This window comes from Oryctolagus cuniculus, chromosome 2, assembly GCF_051225735.1.
Source record: "Oryctolagus cuniculus isolate XC-2025 breed Fujian yellow rabbit chromosome 2, ASM5122573v1, whole genome shotgun sequence".
Taxonomy (NCBI): Eukaryota; Metazoa; Chordata; class Mammalia; order Lagomorpha; family Leporidae; genus Oryctolagus; species Oryctolagus cuniculus.
The window spans coordinates 120,662,201-120,680,052 of NC_142868.1; the positions used below are offsets into that span (position 1 = coordinate 120,662,201).

General features: G+C 46.2%; 1 protein-coding gene across 2 annotated transcripts in view; it reads left to right on the top strand.

Moving 5' to 3' along the window:
- The window catches only part of EIF2AK3 (eukaryotic translation initiation factor 2 alpha kinase 3), a 77,300-nt gene extending 63,344 nt beyond the window's left edge, over positions 1-13,956 (top strand). For both annotated transcript variants that reach the window (XM_017340230.4, XM_089326129.1), the window contains 4 exons: positions 1,886-2,053; positions 10,120-10,221; positions 11,602-11,664; positions 12,797-13,956. In XM_017340230.4, coding sequence (XP_017195719.4) covers positions 1,886-2,053; positions 10,120-10,221; positions 11,602-11,664; positions 12,797-12,997 — 534 coding nt within the window. In that variant the 3' untranslated portion in view covers positions 12,998-13,956. The remainder of the gene's footprint in view (positions 1-1,885; positions 2,054-10,119; positions 10,222-11,601; positions 11,665-12,796) is intronic.
- The last annotated feature ends 3,896 nt before the right edge of the window (positions 13,957-17,852 follow it).

The window sequence follows — 17,852 nt, forward strand, 5'->3', positions numbered from 1 at the left end:
ATTTCTCTCCTCCCATTTCTTATTTCCAGTTGCAGACAAGTGCTTCCCCTCATAGTCTCAGGATGGCTGCCAGGGACTTGCAGGGCTGTGTGGTTTTCTTTGTAAGCCATTTGGGTTGGTGGGGTTGGGATGAGGAGAAAGTTACCTCTTCCCAACTATCGATCGGAAATCACTGGTCACATTCTGCTTGATAAACCAAAGACGCCTCCCCATCCTTCAAGCGGTCTCCTGGGCTGGGAGGAGATGGTGCCGATTGGCCTGGGCAGCCTCTGGAGCCAGGGTGAGTTCTTTAGGAACCGTGGGGTTCCTGCACCTTCAGGAAGAAGGGTCACCAAGGTGGGATCCTCTGGTGCAAACCCAGGGGGAGAGATGCTGGAGAGCCGAGGAGCTGTCTGTCACAGGGCCCGATGACTTACTAGAGTGGGGAGGAAGATTAAGCAGCATGGTCTACTGTTGTCTCCGGCCCAAGGTTTTGTATGAGAGAGCTGCTGATTATTACTGTGTATTTTATTTTATTTTTAAAGATTTATTTATCTATTTGAAAGGCAGAGTTACAGAGAGGTGGAGGCAGGGAGAGAGAGAGAGAGGTCTTCCATCGCTGGTTCACTCCCAGGATGCCGCAGCAGCCGGAGCTGTGCCAATCTGAAGCCAGGAGCCAGCAGCTTCTTCCGGGTCTCCCACGTGGTGCAGGGGCCCAAGGACTTGGGCCATCTTCTACTGCTTTGCCAGGCCACAGCAGGGAGCTGGATTGGAAGTGGAGCAGCCAGGACTTGAACCAGCGGTCATATAGGATGCCGGCACTGCAAGCGGAGGCTTTACGCGCTTCGCCACAGTGCCGGCCTCTACCATGCATTTAAGTGATACACTGCCACCTCACTGCTCCAAAGTCAAAACTGCATAGTGTCTTTTGGAGTTTGGGAAATAAAAATGGTATTTTCTGGAAATATCTGAAGCATGATGAAATTCACTTTCACAAGCTAAATGGCTTCCGTCCTCCTTATTTCAAGGGCGTGAGTGGTGGTCATGTTAGCTACAAGTAGAGTTGAGTATGAAGAAAAGATGGGGGTTTCAGGTTGGGCGTCTGGTTTTGAGGAGCCCGTGAGACAATTGGGTAGGCGTGTCCTATGAATAGCATGCAGAAGTTGGGACAGAGGGCTAGGAGGAGGTGTGGTCTTAAGATATCTGGGTTTTAGAAGGGGCAGCCAGGGGCAGTAGTTGAGAGCTCTGATGCCCCTGATTCCCCCTCTCAGACACCCACCAGATGAGTCTGCTTCATTCATTCTTCAAGTAGCAGTTAGTTCCCAGAGAGCAAGAGATGTTCTGAACGCTCCTGGACACGTGGCAGTGATCAGAAGGTCCTTTTCTCATAGAACCAGACTGCCTGGGTTTCAGTCCCTGCTCTACTCTTAATGATTGAGGAAGCTTGGGTAGTTTGTTCAACTTCTGGGTCTCAGTTTCCCTATCTGTCAAGTGGAAACTATTAGCTCAACTTAGCAAACTGCTAAGAAGTGCACCTGGCCCATCACAAGCACTATATATGCATTTACTGTTTCTACTATTATTATATTACTATTATAATTATTATGGCTTGACCAGGGAGAATAAACAGAAAAATAAGATTGAGGATTAAATGCCCAGAATCCTAGAGAATGTGCCTCTCTGGAGGTTTAAATAAATGTCCAGTAAATGCTGGTTCTCTTTGCCTTTTACTTACAGTGTTTGGCATACAAAAACTTTTATCTTTTTATATTGGCCCATTTTTAAAGAGAAATATGCTTGAGAATATCTAGTCTCTTGCATTTCTTTTCTGTAATCATTTAAATCACTCTTGTCTTTCTCTCCTCTGCACACACTCACTGTACTTCTGCCTGTCTTATTTTTCCAGCCTTCCAACATATTCTTTGCAATGGATGACGTGGTCAAGGTTGGAGACTTTGGATTAGTGACAGCAATGGACCAAGACGAGGAAGAGCAGACGGTTCTGACCCCAATGCCAGCTTACGCCACACACACGGGACAAGTAGGGACCAAACTCTATATGAGCCCGGAGCAGGTGAGTTTTCTGTGCTTTTAGATAGCTTGACAACAAGCTGACTGTGCCCAACGGGTCTCCTCCCTGGTGTAGCAGGGCATCCTGGGAGCTTCAGAAGAGCAGTCCCGGCCATCTCCAGGCCAGTGATCTCACAAGGTTTTTTATGCTTAGATCAGTGGGTTTCAAACCTTTGGGTCACAGTACCTGTTTACACTTGTAAAAATGATTATGAACCCATAAGTTGTGTTTATAGGATTTTAGCTGTCAATATTTGCCATGTTAGAAATTCATACCGAGACCTTTATTCATTTTAATTGAATTTTACTGAATCAAATGAAATAATAGCAAACCAATCACATATTGAGATGTTTTATGAAAAAAATATTTAAAAAATGAAACTATTGAGAAGAGTATTTGCGTACATTTTAACAAATCTCGCGAATATATGACTTACAAAAAAGCCAGGTTCTTGTATCTGCTTTATTTTTTTTTTAAAGGTTTATTTATTTTCTTGAAAGGCATAGTGACAGAGAGGGAGAGAGAAAGAGGTCTTCCATCCACTTGTTCACTCCCCAAATGGCTGCCACACCCAGGGCTGGACCAGGCCAAAGTCAGGAACCTGGAACCCCATGCAGGTCTTCCACGTGGATGGCAAGGATCCAGACACTGGGGTCATCATCTGCTGCCTTCCCAGGCGGATTAGCAGGGAGCTGGACGGAAAGCGAGCAGCCAGGATTTGAACTGGTGCTGCTACACGGGACACTGGCGTTATATGCAGCAGCTTAACTCGCTGCTATACAATACCAGCTTCCCTCATACTGCTTTGCATTCAGACCATTCCAAGAAGTTATTTGGCTAAAGTATGTCAGAAAATCTTGGAGCTGGTGTTGTGGTATAGCAGGTGAAGCCACCGCCTGTGGCACTGGCATCCCATATGGGTACCAGTTCAAGTCCCAACTGCTCCACTTCTGATCCAGCTCCTTGCTAATGTGCCTGGGAAAGCAGCAGAAGATGGCGCAAGTCCTTGGGCCCCTGAACCCATGTGGGAGACCCAGAAGAAGGTTCTGGCTCCTGGCTTTGGATCCGCCCAGCTCTGACCATGGCAGCCATTTGGGGAGTGAACCAGTGGATGGAAGACTCTGTCTCTCCCTCCCTCTCTCTCTGTAACTCTGCCTTTCAAATAAATAAATATCTTAAAAGAAAAAGAAAGAAAGAAAATCTGGCCCCAACACTGTTACACGGTTAAAAAAGAGACCAGTGTTTCATTTCAGATAATTGTCAAAATTCTTCCTTTATAGTACCTCAAAACTAAATAAGCAGCAGTTTCTTAAGACATTTATACTGTGGAACCCCAAATCATATCAGTTAATATTTTGTAATCTGTTATGTTACCATCCCTTGATCATTTTGCACTTTAAATAGATCTTTTCACCTGTGCATGATTTTGTACCATTGTGCATTGCTATTTGGAAACTACTGATCTCCTAAGTTAGGCAACTGTTCCAAAAGTTGCCGCAGTTCATTATACAGTTAAAAACAAGACAGTATCACCACCAGTCTCCCCAGAAAAGTTTTAAGTATTAAGAAGTTGTGCCAGTGATGGACGCAGATTTTCCCAAAATTCTAACTTCCACTTGAAAGCTCAACTTTTATCATCGGCAGCAAATGCTGTCAGTTTCTCTTGAATGCCGTCTCACATCACTCCTCTTTCAGAAACCGCCTGTCGTTGGTGTTCACTGCAGGAGCAGCGTGCGCGTGCTGTGACTCAGTCGCACGGTGCTTTTTCTTGTGGCGACCATCATACTTTGATGTGGGCAGAATTGCTTCCTGTGGTGCAGCAGTCAAGCATCACCTGGGACGCCTACCTCCCATGCTGGGCAGAGGATGAGATCAAGTCCCACCTCCCCTTCAGTTCAGCTGCGTGCTAATGAGCCTGGGAGGCAGCAGATGAAGGTCTAGTCACTGGGGTTACTGCCATCCATCCATAGGAGACATCTGGACGAAGGTCTTGGCTCCCAGCTTAGGCCTGGTCCAGCCCCAGCTGTTACAGTCATCTGGGGAATGAACCAGTGGTTGGAAGATGTCTCGCTGTCTGTCTCTCTGCCTTTCAAATAAATAAAGCTTTAAGAAAAAAATAAAATAGAAACAGGTAATAGCCAGAGAGCTTGGGTTCTGTTGTCACATAGGTTACTAAAGAGATGTGGATTTAAAGGCTGAGACTTAAAATAGCTTTCACTGCTCAGCAGGACACTTGAAGTGAAGTGTGTCTCTTGTTCTTTGCTTTTGTAACCTGTGAGTTCCTTGGCACTGAAGAACCTAATTACTACCAATAGAGTTTGGTGCTGCTGCCCTGATTAATGCTCAGATCAGTGCAGATGGCAATGCAGAGGGAAGACAGATTATGCTGTAGTATTGTTATGAAAATAGCCTTGACCTGGCCAACCCCCTGAAAGGCAGATCTGCAGGGATGCCTGGACCACACCTTGAGAACCACTGCCTTAGATCACCTTTGGAAGGCTACATGGGGACCAGTAACAGGAAATCCTCTGGGGAGGAGACTTTATTTTACTGTTACACCTTTTCCAAGTGCTTCTTTTCATTGTTGTACATTTTTATTTTTATGTGTTTTTAAAAATGGTTTGAAGAATCCCAAGACATCTTAAATTTCAGAGATAAATGAAAAATGGTTTTAAGTACTTAGCTAGGAACTAAATAGGTTACAGCCAAAGAGTGGGTTTTCTATGGCACTTAACTCCGGAAGACTATAAAGTGACGTACACTGATTTGAAGGAAAATAGTTGTGACTCATGACTCTCGTCTCTGGCCCTGGATGTAAGCAAATACAAAAGAAATCAGGTATTTTTAGACAGGTAGGAGTGAACAAAATCTCCAGTTAAAAGCAATGTGCAAAAATATGTGCATAGGGTAGAACCTTTTATGGAAAGAACAGAAAGACCAGTGTTTGCGTAAGTTTATGTAAAGAAAATTCTGGAAAGATGTGCAACAGCAGAGGGAAGTGGCTGGTGGGTGGGCCTGCACAGATAAGGGACAGAGTGGGCAGGAAGCTTTACTGTGACTTCTCTGGGGCCATGTGGATCAATTTCCTAGTAAAAGTGAATTTAAGAGGAGAAACATAAAGATTGGCAAAAGACATCAAAGCCAATTAACAGTGTGCACCAGTGGCTCTTGTAAAAATGAATACCAAATGGGAATTGAATATAAACTCCAAAATATGTTCTTCATAAAAAGCTTACAGTTTTAACTGTAGACGTCATAGTAAGCTGGGTGTGTAATTCCCGTTACATTAACAAAAATCAGAAACGGAAGATGGTAAGAACAGGGCAAGCAAAGATGGGAGTAGAGGTTTGTTTTTGATGGGCTCTTGCCATCCACGTGGGAGACCTGGAGGAAGCTCCTGACTTCAGCCTGGCTCAGCCCTGGCCATTGTGGCCATCTGGGAAATGAACCAGCAAGTGGAAGACCGCTCTCTGTCTCTTCCTCTATCTCTATAAATCTGACTTTCAAAATAAATATTTAAAAAAAGTACAACAAAAGGAAAGGGTGTAGAAACACAAAAAACAAAACCTAAGTGACACTGAAGCCAAACACCAGTTATAATAATGAGTAATTCAATGTGTTTAAGTTCTGTGGGAAGGAAGAAAACTTCATTTTTTTTTACCCAAAAAAAGGTTAAATAGAGAAAGATACTAGGCTTTGTCTGTAGTTAGTGTTTGAACATTTATCCATGGTAAATCAAAATAGGATCTACTTGCATTTCATACCTCTGTGCCACAGAGAAACATGTGTGAAACATACATGCAGAGTGCAAGTGTACATGATGATAATCAGCAACCAAAAAGGCTTATCGTGGTTTGTTTTGATTTTGGTTTTGGTCTGTTTTTGCTTCTGTTTTGGCTAGCTAAAAATTCTAAAAGCCTCCTAAACACCTCTCAGGTGACTAATGAGGTAAAATGTACTCATAGAAAGTGTTAAGAAGTAATGAAAAGAAAGAAGGACACTGAAATCCAAAATGAGACAGTTGGGTTTTAAAGGCTGTCCTTCTCAGGTGGAGGCCGGGGGAGCCCCAGAAGAGGTCAGAGCAGCCTACCCGCTCCCTGAAACAGCACATAGTCCTCTCCAGCAGATCTGAGGAAGAGGGAGAAAGCCACAGAAAAGTTCAGAAATTAGAAAGATACCGCAGAAATTTTAATTTTACACGTCCATGGTTTGCGACCAAAGGTATCCAAACAGACTTCAGTAGGAACAGAGAGCTACCGGCCCAAGTCGTTGAATCACCTCGTTCAAATGTTGGGGTGAGGACCTGGCGAAAAACTCTATGGGATCTCGAAATACCACAGGTAGATATTTATACCAGAAGACAAAAGAGCACAGGAGCCATGAAGTACCAAGATCATGGCTTCTGAGCAGTGGACCTTGAGTGACTTCTACTCTGTTATTTTGGATTTTCCTGTATTTCCTGCTTTTTCCACCCAGCATATGTCAGAAATCGATACTAAAAAGTTTTTAATATTTTTCAGAATTCATCACTATTTTAAGAGGCTAGAAACAGTATTTCTGCATGTTGAGTATTGTGAAAACAAGGAATTCTATCTGGATGCTTATGAATGAAAAACTCACTACATGGAAAAGTGTCCCCAGCAGCCCTGTTTAAAATAGATGATGACCACAAGCCTAATATATTGTATATTCTTTTTCTCACCTGTTTAATTCTCTGACATCTTTTTTTCTTCTCTGAAATATAAACCATCAAAAACAGGGCCACAGATCATTGTTGTTGTTACTCTTATCTCTAACACCTACAACAATGCCTAGAATGTGGCCGATGGCCTTAGCCTTCCGTGGATGAGTAAAGGTGAAGGAGAATGAAAAGGTGAACATCCAGGTAGTGGGATCACCAACCTCCCCCCACCCCCACCCCGTCCTGTAGCACTGCTGTGCTGGTGGACTTCGGCTTGTGCCTACTGAGAGGGAAGAGCCTGTGTGTTCTGTGGGAGGCAGGGACATAGGAAGAGGTTACAGCGGATTCTCTCTTTGATACTGCGGAAGCTACTAGAAAATCAGGATAGCTGTAGAAATTTTGTCATAGGAATATATAGAAATTAAAATATGGTAGTTAAAAATGACATGTTAATTCTCTTAGTAAATCTTTTAAATAGAGAAACTGTCACTTTGTTAAATGTCCCTTAAAAATATCTCTCAAAATACTTTGGCTGTATGAATTGTCTTAGCCAGGCTTCAGAAGCTGTACCAAGATAGGGTTTTAAAATATTTGTTATCCAAGTTCTTTCTTTTCTTACCCTCTGAGTAAATGAGCGGGGCCCACAGTTACTTTGTTCTTGGTTGTAATTACCAAGAAATACAGTCCAAGTTCAAGTATTGCACACTTATGAAAGTTATTTTATTTCTTTAAAGATGTATTTATTTATTTGAAAATCAGAGTTACATAGAGAGAGGAGTGGCAGAGAGAGAAAGAGAGAGGCCTTCCATCCTCTGCTTCACTCCCCAGTTGGCCGGAACAGCCGGAGCTGCGCCGATCCGGAACCAGGAACCTCTTCTGGGTCTTCCCATGCAGGTGCAGGGGCCCAAGGACTTGGGCCATCCTCTACTGCTTTCTCAGGCCATAGCAGAGAGCTGGATCAGAAGTAGAGTAGCCAGGACTCACACCGGCGCCCATTTGGGATGCCAGCACTGCAGGCAGCGGCTTTACTCACTATGCTGCAGCACCGGCCCTAAAAAACAGTCATTTTAAACTCTAAAGCATATTCTGCCTCTCATGAGATTTTTACTGAATTTCTTGTTTTTAGATGTTTTATTAAGATAACTTGTCATGTGTTCATGAGATGACATTATTTTTAAAATGTATTAGTAGCCTTAAAAATAATAGCATAATTAATCATGCTTTTTTCTCATTATAGATTTATCTGGCCCATATGTAGGAAATATGGAAATTATGGGAAACATAGAAAAAGTAAAAATCTCTAAAACATTAATAGTAGTTATTTCCTTTTATGTCTATATGTGCACATCGTATAACACATTTGTACCTTACTTAGGGAAACAAAATTGGGATTCTACTCCATAAAATTTTGGATGCAATATTAAAATGTAAGCATTTCCCATAGTTTAAATATTGTTAGAAAAGTTGGTATGGGCCGGCGCTGTGGTGAAGTGGGTTAACGCCCTGGCCTGAAGCACCGTCATCCCATATGGGCACCGGTTCGAGACCCGGCTGCTCCACTTCCTGTCCAGCTCTCTGCTATGGCCCAGGATAGCAGTAGAAGATGCCCCAAGTGCTTGGGCCCCTGCACCCACATGGGAGACCTGGAAGAAGTTCCTGGCTCCTGGCTTTGGATTGGCGCAGCTCCGGCCATTGCGGTCATCTGGAGAGTGAACCATCGGATGGAAGACCTCTCTCTCTCTCTGCCTCTCTTCTCTCTGTGTAACTCTGACTTTCAAATAAATAAATAAATCTTAAAAAAAAAATGGTTTGTTATTTGTATGGGTGGTATTTGCTCAGTTCAGCAATTTATCCAGCATTTTTAGGGGGTCATTTTATTTATTTGAAAATTTTGGTTTTAGGAGTATCACTCGGGTAACTATCCCTGCTCCCAAATCTCTGTCTAGCTTCCCATCTCCTTTAGGGTAGATGGGATTGAAGTGGGAGTAAACATTTACAAAGGCCAAGTTGCTTCTCATGAATTTGTGTCCATTTGTAGTCTATGAATATTGTGCGAGGATATCCTCCTCACCCCAACTCTGTAGGCGCTGGGGTTTTTTTTGTTTGTTTTGTTTTGTTTTTTGACAGGCAGAGTTAGACAGTGAGAGAGAGAGAGAGAAACAAAGGTCTTTCTTTTTTCCGTTGGTTCACACCACCCCACCCCACCCCCAAATGGCTGGACTGGAAGAGGAGCAACCGGAACAGCATCCCATCCGGTGCCCCAACCGGGACTAGAACCCGGGGTGCCAGTGCCGCAGGCGGAGGATTAGCCAAGTGAACCGCAGCGCTGGCTGGCTCTGTTTTTGAGCAGTTTCTTTGAATACTTCCCAAACCCCAGGATGAGGGAGGGTTCCAGTCACTGCAGTCACTTAGGACAGAGGAGGGCGACAACAGCTGGTGTCTCTGAAACTTTCCATCCGCCCTCGTGTATAAGCACAGTGGCAGGTGGCTGCATGAAGAACCCAGGAGACCGATCTCAAGTACTGCTTAGAGGAGGGTTGTGAAGGGCTCAACAACCCGGCAACTGCCTTGTGAAACCCCCCAGCCCATCCTCTCCTCCCGCTCCACCTGCCCCTGTTAACAACTCTGATGTGACACCCTTCTGTGGCCCTTTGCCAAATGCCAAGTTACAGTCCTCAGGAAGTTTTCACAAATCAAAGGGCTCTCCCAAGTCACCAGGAGGCTGCTTGTCATTTGAATGAGGCTGTGTTTAATGGAGTAGTTCAGTTGTGATTCATTTGTTCATTTTAACAAATAAGTATTTATTGAGGGCCTGCTCTGTGCTTAACCCAGTGCTGGATGTTGGGAACACAAAAGCAGCAGTTCCCTTCCCTCCCCTCCGGGACTTTATAATCTAGTCATGAAGAATAAGAATATACACATGAAAATACAACTGAGAATGCAAAATAGTCCATAATTAGGGGCCATAATGATGGCTAACCACAGTTGATTAATGGTTTGGAGTAATGAAGATTTTCTCATAAAAATGGGTGAGGACAAAGATGATTAGAAATGAGAGATTTGCTTAGATAGGGTTCCCTTTGAAAAACCTCACCTGGGGGGAGTCAGCGGCCCTTGCCGGCTCCAGGTTTCTGGGGCCTATTTGACTGATGCATATCTCAGAGCTGTACCTGGGCTTCCCCTCTGTGATGCTGAGTAGTTTAATTACTCCAGGGGAGCAAGTGGAGGAGAGGCGGCTCTGGGGATTAACTCTTTGCTAACACTTTTACCCATGCCTGGAAACCAAGAAATGACCCAGTGAACTCTGGGCTTCTGTGCTGCTATCATATCCATTGTACTCTCGCTGTGTTAAATTTTTATTTAATGTCTTCTTCCTGTGGGATTTCAGATTCACGGAAACAACTACTCTCATAAAGTGGACATCTTTTCGTTAGGCCTGATCCTGTTTGAGTTGCTGTACCCCTTCAACACGCAGATGGAGAGAGTCAGAGTGAGTACCCTCCCCTCTCGAGAAAAGATTGGAAAATCAAATAATCTAAGAATGAACAAAAGAAAGAGGCTTTCAAAAAAATGTCACATTGCTGTTCATACCAGCGGACTGGTTAGCTAGAAGGGAAAGGGTTCATGAGAGCCACACCGGGAGGGTTTATAGACTATTTTTGCTTCCGTTTGAAGCTAGTTTGGGGACTTGGGGACGGGTGTTGTGTTGCAGAAGGTTAAGCTGCCAGTTGACACCCACGTCATTGGAGTGCCTGGTTCCCATCCAGCTTCCTGCTCACTCACATGTCCAGGAGGCGGCAGAGGATGGCCCAAGTAGCTGGGTCCCTGCACCCTCACGGGAGACCCAGCTGGAGTTCCAGGCTGCTGGCCTCCATCAGGACTAGCCCCAGCTCTTACTGCCATTTGGGAAGTGGACCAGTAGATGGAAACCTGCCCCACCTCTATCACTCTGCCTTTCAAATGAATAAATCTTTTAAAAATGAATAAATAAGTAAAAGCCCAGCTCAGTCTTTACAAAATTGTTCAGCTGGGTGGTTTGTACATTGTTTTTGCCTGCACTCATCGTAGTTCAGCAGCAAGTGCCCAGAGACAGCACTGGGCCGCTGTGGGAGTGGGTTGGCCGCTGGAAGGCCGCCGCCTCCGCCCTCGTGGCTCGGTGTGGCTGCCCTCGGGCTTACCTCCAGGTCTCCAGAGCCTGTATTCTGATCACCAGCTCTTGATTCCTCAGTTGGAGACCTTATCTTTTGACTTCTGGTCACGGTGATCAGATGTAAATCTCATCCAGAATCAAAGGACTTGTAATCGAAAGATCTAGCAAGTAGTCTGTACAATAAATGGAAAAAAAGAAAACAAAATTATCCAAATTGCAGAACACCAGAAACAAAGGCCCTAAAGCTTCTAGAAAAGAAAAACCTAAGTGAAGGATCAGGAACCAGATGGTTCAGAATTTACACAGGTGTGGGGCTGGGGCTGACTTTGCAGTACCTCTAGTTAAGCCACCGCTTACAACACCAGCATCCCATTTGGAGCACTGGTTCAAGTCCCGGCTGCCCCACTTCTGATCCAGATCCCTGCTGATGCTGCCTGGGAAGGCAGTGGAAGATGGTCTGAGTACTTGGGCCCCTGTACCTGCGTGGGAGACCCGGATGGAGTTCCTGGCTCCTGGCATCAGCCTTGGCCAGCCCTGGCTACTGGAGCCATTTGGGGAGTGACCAGCAGATCGAGGAATCTCTCTCTGCCTCTCCCTGTCTGTTGCTCTGCTTCTCAAAGAAATAAAACTTTCAAAAATAAAATAAAAACTTTAAGAAATAGATAAGTAAATAAATAAAATAATGAGCCTAAAATAAGTAGCACTTCTCTTTCCTTTTAGACCTTAGCTGACGTGCGAAATCTCAAATTTCCACCGCTGTTTACTCAGAAGTGTCCTCGTGAGGTACGTGTAAGTCCTGGATTCCCGAGTGTCCAGACGAGGGGACTGCTGCACCAGCTCAGTGTTAGACCAGACACCGGCCCTGGGCCTGGCTCCCTCAGCCCAGCGCCCTCAGAGGAAGAGACCTGTGGTTCTGGTCCCGCCATTAATCTCTCCAGCTCCGTGAATTTGATGGCAGTCTGAAAGAACAGGCTTATTCCAGCAACAGTTTTTTAAAAGGCCCTGATTTCCACTGATTCTGTGTATGGGAGTTTTATCACGAGGCAGGTGATTCCAGAAGAGTGGGAGGGCAGTTGAGCGGGCCTTGAGGGAACACGGTGAGCCGAACCTTTGAGGTTAGAGGTTGTCCTTCCTCTTACAGTCTGTGTTTACTACGTCTGGTCCAGAAACACATCACTCTTAACTTCTTACATTGGTAAATCCAGACTTTTCTTAAATAATGAAGTTGAAGCAAATTAAACAGTGTTATGTTAATTATCAAATGTAAAAAGTCAAATTTTATTTCAGTGCATTAATTATAACAAAAGATTACATTAAAATAAGATTTATAATAATATACTTAGCTATGCTAACCTGAAATGCCTTAAGAAAAATTGTTATATGCAGCTCCTAAGAGTGGGTGTTAAAAAATAAATAAATAAATAAATAAATAAATAAATAGTAGATGTTACATTAAAGGAGATTCAGAACAAAACCAAGAAAAAGTGTTGAGTGCCGTTCTGCTGTGTGTTTTTTAATCAAAATTTTCAAGCTGTAGATCCGTATGCACTTGTAAGATAATTTATTTTCAAGATCAGATGATGTCTGTGTTTCCAGGATGTGATTTAAAAACACTTTATGTCAGAAAGTCGCGAATGACCTGAAAATAGTTCATGTTTATTTGGAACTCGGGCTGGCAAGCTGGGGCCCACAGGTGGAATCCAGCCTGCAGCCTATTTGCATAATGAGGATTTGCTGGAGCACAGCCGTGCCCATCAGTGTACCTGTGGTCTGTGGCTGTTGCGCTGCAGTGGCGGAGTTGAGTAGCTGCATCAGAAACTGCAGACCTGCAATCCTATTTAGTATTTACAGAACATTTTTACTGACACAGATCGCAGCCTGTCTGTTTTATCACCAAACCATCTTTGTGTTTCAGTACGTGATGGTCCAAGACATGCTCTCCCCATCCCCCATGGAACGGCCCGAAGCAACAAACATCATTGAAAATGCCATATTTGAGGAGTTGGAGTTCCCAGGGAAAACCGTGCTCAGACAGAGGTCGCGCTCCGCGAGTTCATCAGGAACAAAACATTCAAGACAGCCCAGCAACTCACAGAGCCCTGTGCCGGGCAACTAGCCTGGTGGCAGCGGGCAGCCCACTGCCCAGGCCGGTGGCTTTCCCAGACCACAGCCTTGAACAGACTGGGCTGCTTTCTCTAAGTCCCATTTAAACTGGATTTGGGGCGCTGCGTGATTGGAGCAGCTCTTCATTTCAGCTGTACTGAAGAGGAGAGCCGTGGAAACCACCAGGGGTCATCATCCCTGCTGGTCTCTCGAAGCCCTTGGCCGAGCTTCAGGGCCCTCACCTTTTGCCTGGGGAGGTAGAAGCCATCCTTGTATCAGGTGGAGATTTTTAAATGGAGATATTTTTATAGTTCAGAAGAATGAAAGCCCCCCTGCCCCCACATGTGGTAACCACATGGTTCTAGAAATAGGCTTTCTAGAGACACGATGGTTTTAAAAGTGAGTTCCCAAAAAGCTGACTCCGTGTTTTGTCCCTAGTGGGTGAAGTAGGAATCTGCACTCTTTGGGAGGAGAAGCAGCACAAATTGCATACTGGTTTCTGTCTGTAGTTTTCTAGGCGTTTTTGTAGCATTAAATAGCTTTATCCCTTAGAAAGTTCTAGGGAGAGTTTAAGAGCTTTTTGTACTTTTTACTTCCAATGAAGGGGAAAATGAAGCTTTTTAGGTAAATTGGTCAAAAGTTCTGGGTTGGGGAGGAAAAAGCTGTAGTGAGAAATGGCTTCTATATTACAACTAACTTCTTCAATTGTGGACTCTGACCTAACTCGAGCCTAAGCACCTTCTTTGTAATCCTGTAGATCGGTACTTCCCCCAGACTGATTATAGATAACAGTTTAATCATCTCACTTGCTAATGTGTTTTTTTCTTTTTCACTGTAAATATGTTTATTTTTTATTTATAAAAATCCCAGAATCAATCCGTTTGGGTTGGTGGTGTACAGAACGCACTTCAGTGTGTTAACTATTGTGACTTCTTTCAAGTCTAAATGATTTAATAAAACTTTTTTAAATTAGTTGTGACTGAGTCTTCCTTCGGGAATGAGTCTTACAGTGGGGTGAGGTTTACAAGGTGGGATCATGGTCCAGGAAGGGTCCCGAGAACGTGTTCCTCACCGACTCCAGACAAGGGTCTTCTCTGTTGTTGCCCAGACACGTGGCAGGTCCCTTTCAGAATTCACAGGACTCCGAATCCAGACGCTTGCCCAGTGCCTGCTGAGTGCCACGGCGGGGACTAGACAGAGGGCCCTGTCCCAGACGGGGACTTGCAGAGAAAGGAGCCATGGCGATGCTGGTTGTGTTGATAAGGCAGCATGTCTGATGCATGCTCTGTGGGTGAGGACTTGGCACAAACTGACCAGATACAACCTCAAAGGGGCAAAAGGCACGAGTGCTTCCATCTTACAGACAAACCATGTGTGCCGCACGAAGTTACGAGCAAATTGTAAGCTGGGAAAATAATTCCCAGATATTCGGGGACCATATCCAGGCCCTTGGATACCAGCGTCCTTCCCAAGCGCTGCTTGGCGCCTGGCCAGCCCGCCCCATCTTCACCTCTCTGCCAGCCTGCTCTACCTGCTGCTCCCTACTCCCCTCAACCCCAGCAGGGATCCTGTTGCTGTCTTCCCAGCACACACCACTCAGTCCGCCCAAAGATCCCTGGCCACCAGCAGGCACCATTACTGCCACTCCCTGTGTGGTCAAACTCAGGTCCAGAAAGCTATGATGGGTCCAAGATCACAAAGCCAGAAAGAGCAGAACCAGAACAAAAACCAGGTGTTCCCATCTCCATTCAGTGTCTTCTGTACTCCTGTGCCAAGCTAAGGATCTGGCCTTTCATCTGAATGTTGGGTATGCCTCTGCTGGCTGCCAGCGGGAGGGTAGGCATGGGGATGGGGAGGTTTGGCGGCTGGGCTGGTAACCCTGAAGTCCACGTGGAGTCTCCTGTGTTCTCACCCAGAGCTCTTTTTACTAACCCTGAACCCCACCACCTCCTCCGGGTGCCACTGTTTTCCAGGCATTGCTCCAAGTGCCCCCACCCCCTCGTGCCTCTGACTTCAGCGCTTTGTACCTACCAGCCCCGTTGTCAGCCTGCAGAGGAGCCCATAACTCTGATGCCTGTCAGCCTCCCTAGTCATCTCTAAGCCTCCAGAGGGTGAGCATGCCTCCTCTTGTAATCCAGCAACACACATAAAGTCTGGGACTTGATTACGTATTTGCAGAATTTGAATTTGAGGAACGTAGGTGTGACCTCAACATTATGTGCGGCCTTAGGAAATACATAACAAATGAGGAGGAAGAGGAATGTGCTAGTCACTGCAATAAATATTTGGCAAAAGTGAAGCAAGAAAGGTGGTTTAAGAATCCTGATGCTGGGACGGCACTGTGGGGTAGTTGGTTAAGCCTCTGCCTATGGTGCCGGCATTGGTTCATGTCCCGGCTGCTCCTCTTCCGATCCAGCTCTCTGCTATGGCCTGGGAAAGTAGTAGAAGATGGCCCAAGTCCTTGGGCCCCTGTACCCATGCGGGAGACCCAGAAGAAGCTCCTGGCTCCTGGCTTTGGATCAGCCCTGTTCTGGCCATTGCAGCTGTTTGGGGAATGACAGATGGAAGACCTCTCTGTCTCTACCTCTCTAACTCTGCTTTTCAAATAAATAAACATTCTTTTTTAAAAAATGAATCCTGATGCTAAATACACAAACGTCTCAAATCCTGGAAGTTTTCTAAAGGGAAGGGAACTTGGTGCTTCAGTTTCAGTGAGGGAAGAAATGGGCTGGGATCCTGGTTGGCACCACGTGGCTGTGCCTGGCGCCGTGCTCATTTAGTGTTAGCTTGCTCTCCACCGTGGGAGGGATAAGGGTGAGGGAGCCACACGTGCCTATGGACAGGATGCCATGAGGAGTCACGTGTGTCCATCTCCCAGCCTGCCATCCAGGAGGACAGGAGCACTGAGCCGAGTGCCCATCACCGGTCAGGAAGCCTGTGGGAAATTGTTATTAGCCCTTTGCCTCCTAAGAGCACAGAAATGTAGACACTTTCAATGTTCGGACGGGGTTTATTTCCATGTGTTTTCGCATAACCTTTCTCGGGTGCGTTTACAAGGAAAGCTGTTCTATTTCCCTGTCCCTTTTCTCCTCCCAACCACCAGCCACAGGGAGAAGTCAAGAGCTGAGCCGGGACTGCGTGCTCTGGCGTAATGAGACTTCCCCAGGCTTCCCTGCCTGCAATGACAGCGGCTGGCACCAGGGGGCTCATTTTCACCTTTTTTCCCAAGAAGGACCGAGGAGGAGGAAGAGGTTGGAGGGCTAAGAGCAAGAAGACTGTAAAACCTGTTAAAGTACTCGCCCCCCCACCCCTCCACACACCCACCGTGCACCAAAACGTCCCACACGTGAGAACAACAAGCACACCAACAGGTAACTGACCTCAACATACCACAATCACAAACCTCAACCATTCAAAGTCTCGTAATGTTTTTGCCATGAACTGCTTTCAAGTTCCTCACATGACGGCCAGGCCTTTGGAGCAGTGGTACAGGACTCTGCTTATGACGCCTGTGTCCCCTGAGTGCCTGTTAGAGCCCCTGCTCCTCTCCTTCCAATCCTGCTTCCTACAACTGTGCACTCTTGGACACAATACTTGGGCTCCTGTGCCATGCCAAAGCCAAGAGCCTGGAACCCTATCTGGGGCTCCCACATGGGTGTCAGGGGCCCAGACAATTGGGCCAGCTTCCGCTGCTTTCCCAGGTGCATTAGCCGGAGCTGGATTGGAAGCGGAGCAGTTGCACTCCAAGCTTAACCCACTGTGCCCCACGCCAGCCTGTATGTTGGCTTTAAGGGGGAGGGGTGTTCCCATCTGCTGGTTCACTCCCTAAATGCCTGCAACAGTTGGAGCTGGGCAGGCTGAGGCAGAGAAGGCAGGGGACCCACACATAATCCAGGTGGGAAGCAGGGACCCAACTACTTCAGTCATCTCTGCTGCCCACTCCCTCTGCCTGGATGCAAAGCTACAGTCTGAACCCTGTGAGGCCGGCGCTGTGGCGTAGTGGGTAAAGCCACTGCCTGCAGTGCCGGCATCCCATATGCGTGCTGGTTCAAGTCCCAGCTGCTCCTCTTCCGATCCAGCTCTCTGCTATGGCCTGGAAAAGCAGTAGGAGATGGCCCAAGTGCTTGGGCCCCTGCACCCACGTAGGAGACTTGGAGGAAGCTCCTGGCTCCTGGCTTCAGATCAGCGCAGCTTCAGCCGTTACAGCCATCTGGGGAGTGAACCAGCGGATGGAAGACCTCGCTCTTTCTCTCTGCCTCTCTGTAATGCTGCCTTTAGAATGAATAAATGAATAAATAAATAAGAACTGAACCCTGGGGCCTCCCCCTCTAGGCTCAAGGCCCACCCTTGATGTTGGCCTGTAAAGAGTCCCCATAAAGGACCACCGCCACTTCAGGAGCAGCTCCCCTCGCCAGCAGCAATGATAGGGGAGAGATTGGAGAAGGGCAGAGTTCTGGGGCCTCCCGGCAGAGGCCTGGGAGAATTTCCACCAGCCAGAAAGGTCAGAACCTGCCCGGAGGGGGTGAGGAAGTTTGATGCTCAGAACTAAAAATGGAGAAGAGGTGTCCTTTCTCCCGGAGGCTCTTTGGAAGACACTTCAGGATAATGGCTGAATAAATGAAAAAGCCACTCACACTATAGGTATTACGCAACTTTTAAAGCAACCTAGTCAGCAAGCAGTGCAGGTGGAAAAATCAAATGGCTATTTAGGCAGATAGGGGATGGAAGCAAGGTGCAGAGAAAGTGCGAGGAGTATCATTGCAGCCAAACCAGAAACAGCTTCTATCTGTTGAAAAGGAATTTTCCCCAGGGCATGGAGAAGTTTGAAAGGGACCCACACCAAGTGCTACAGTATTCCCGTGGGGGTG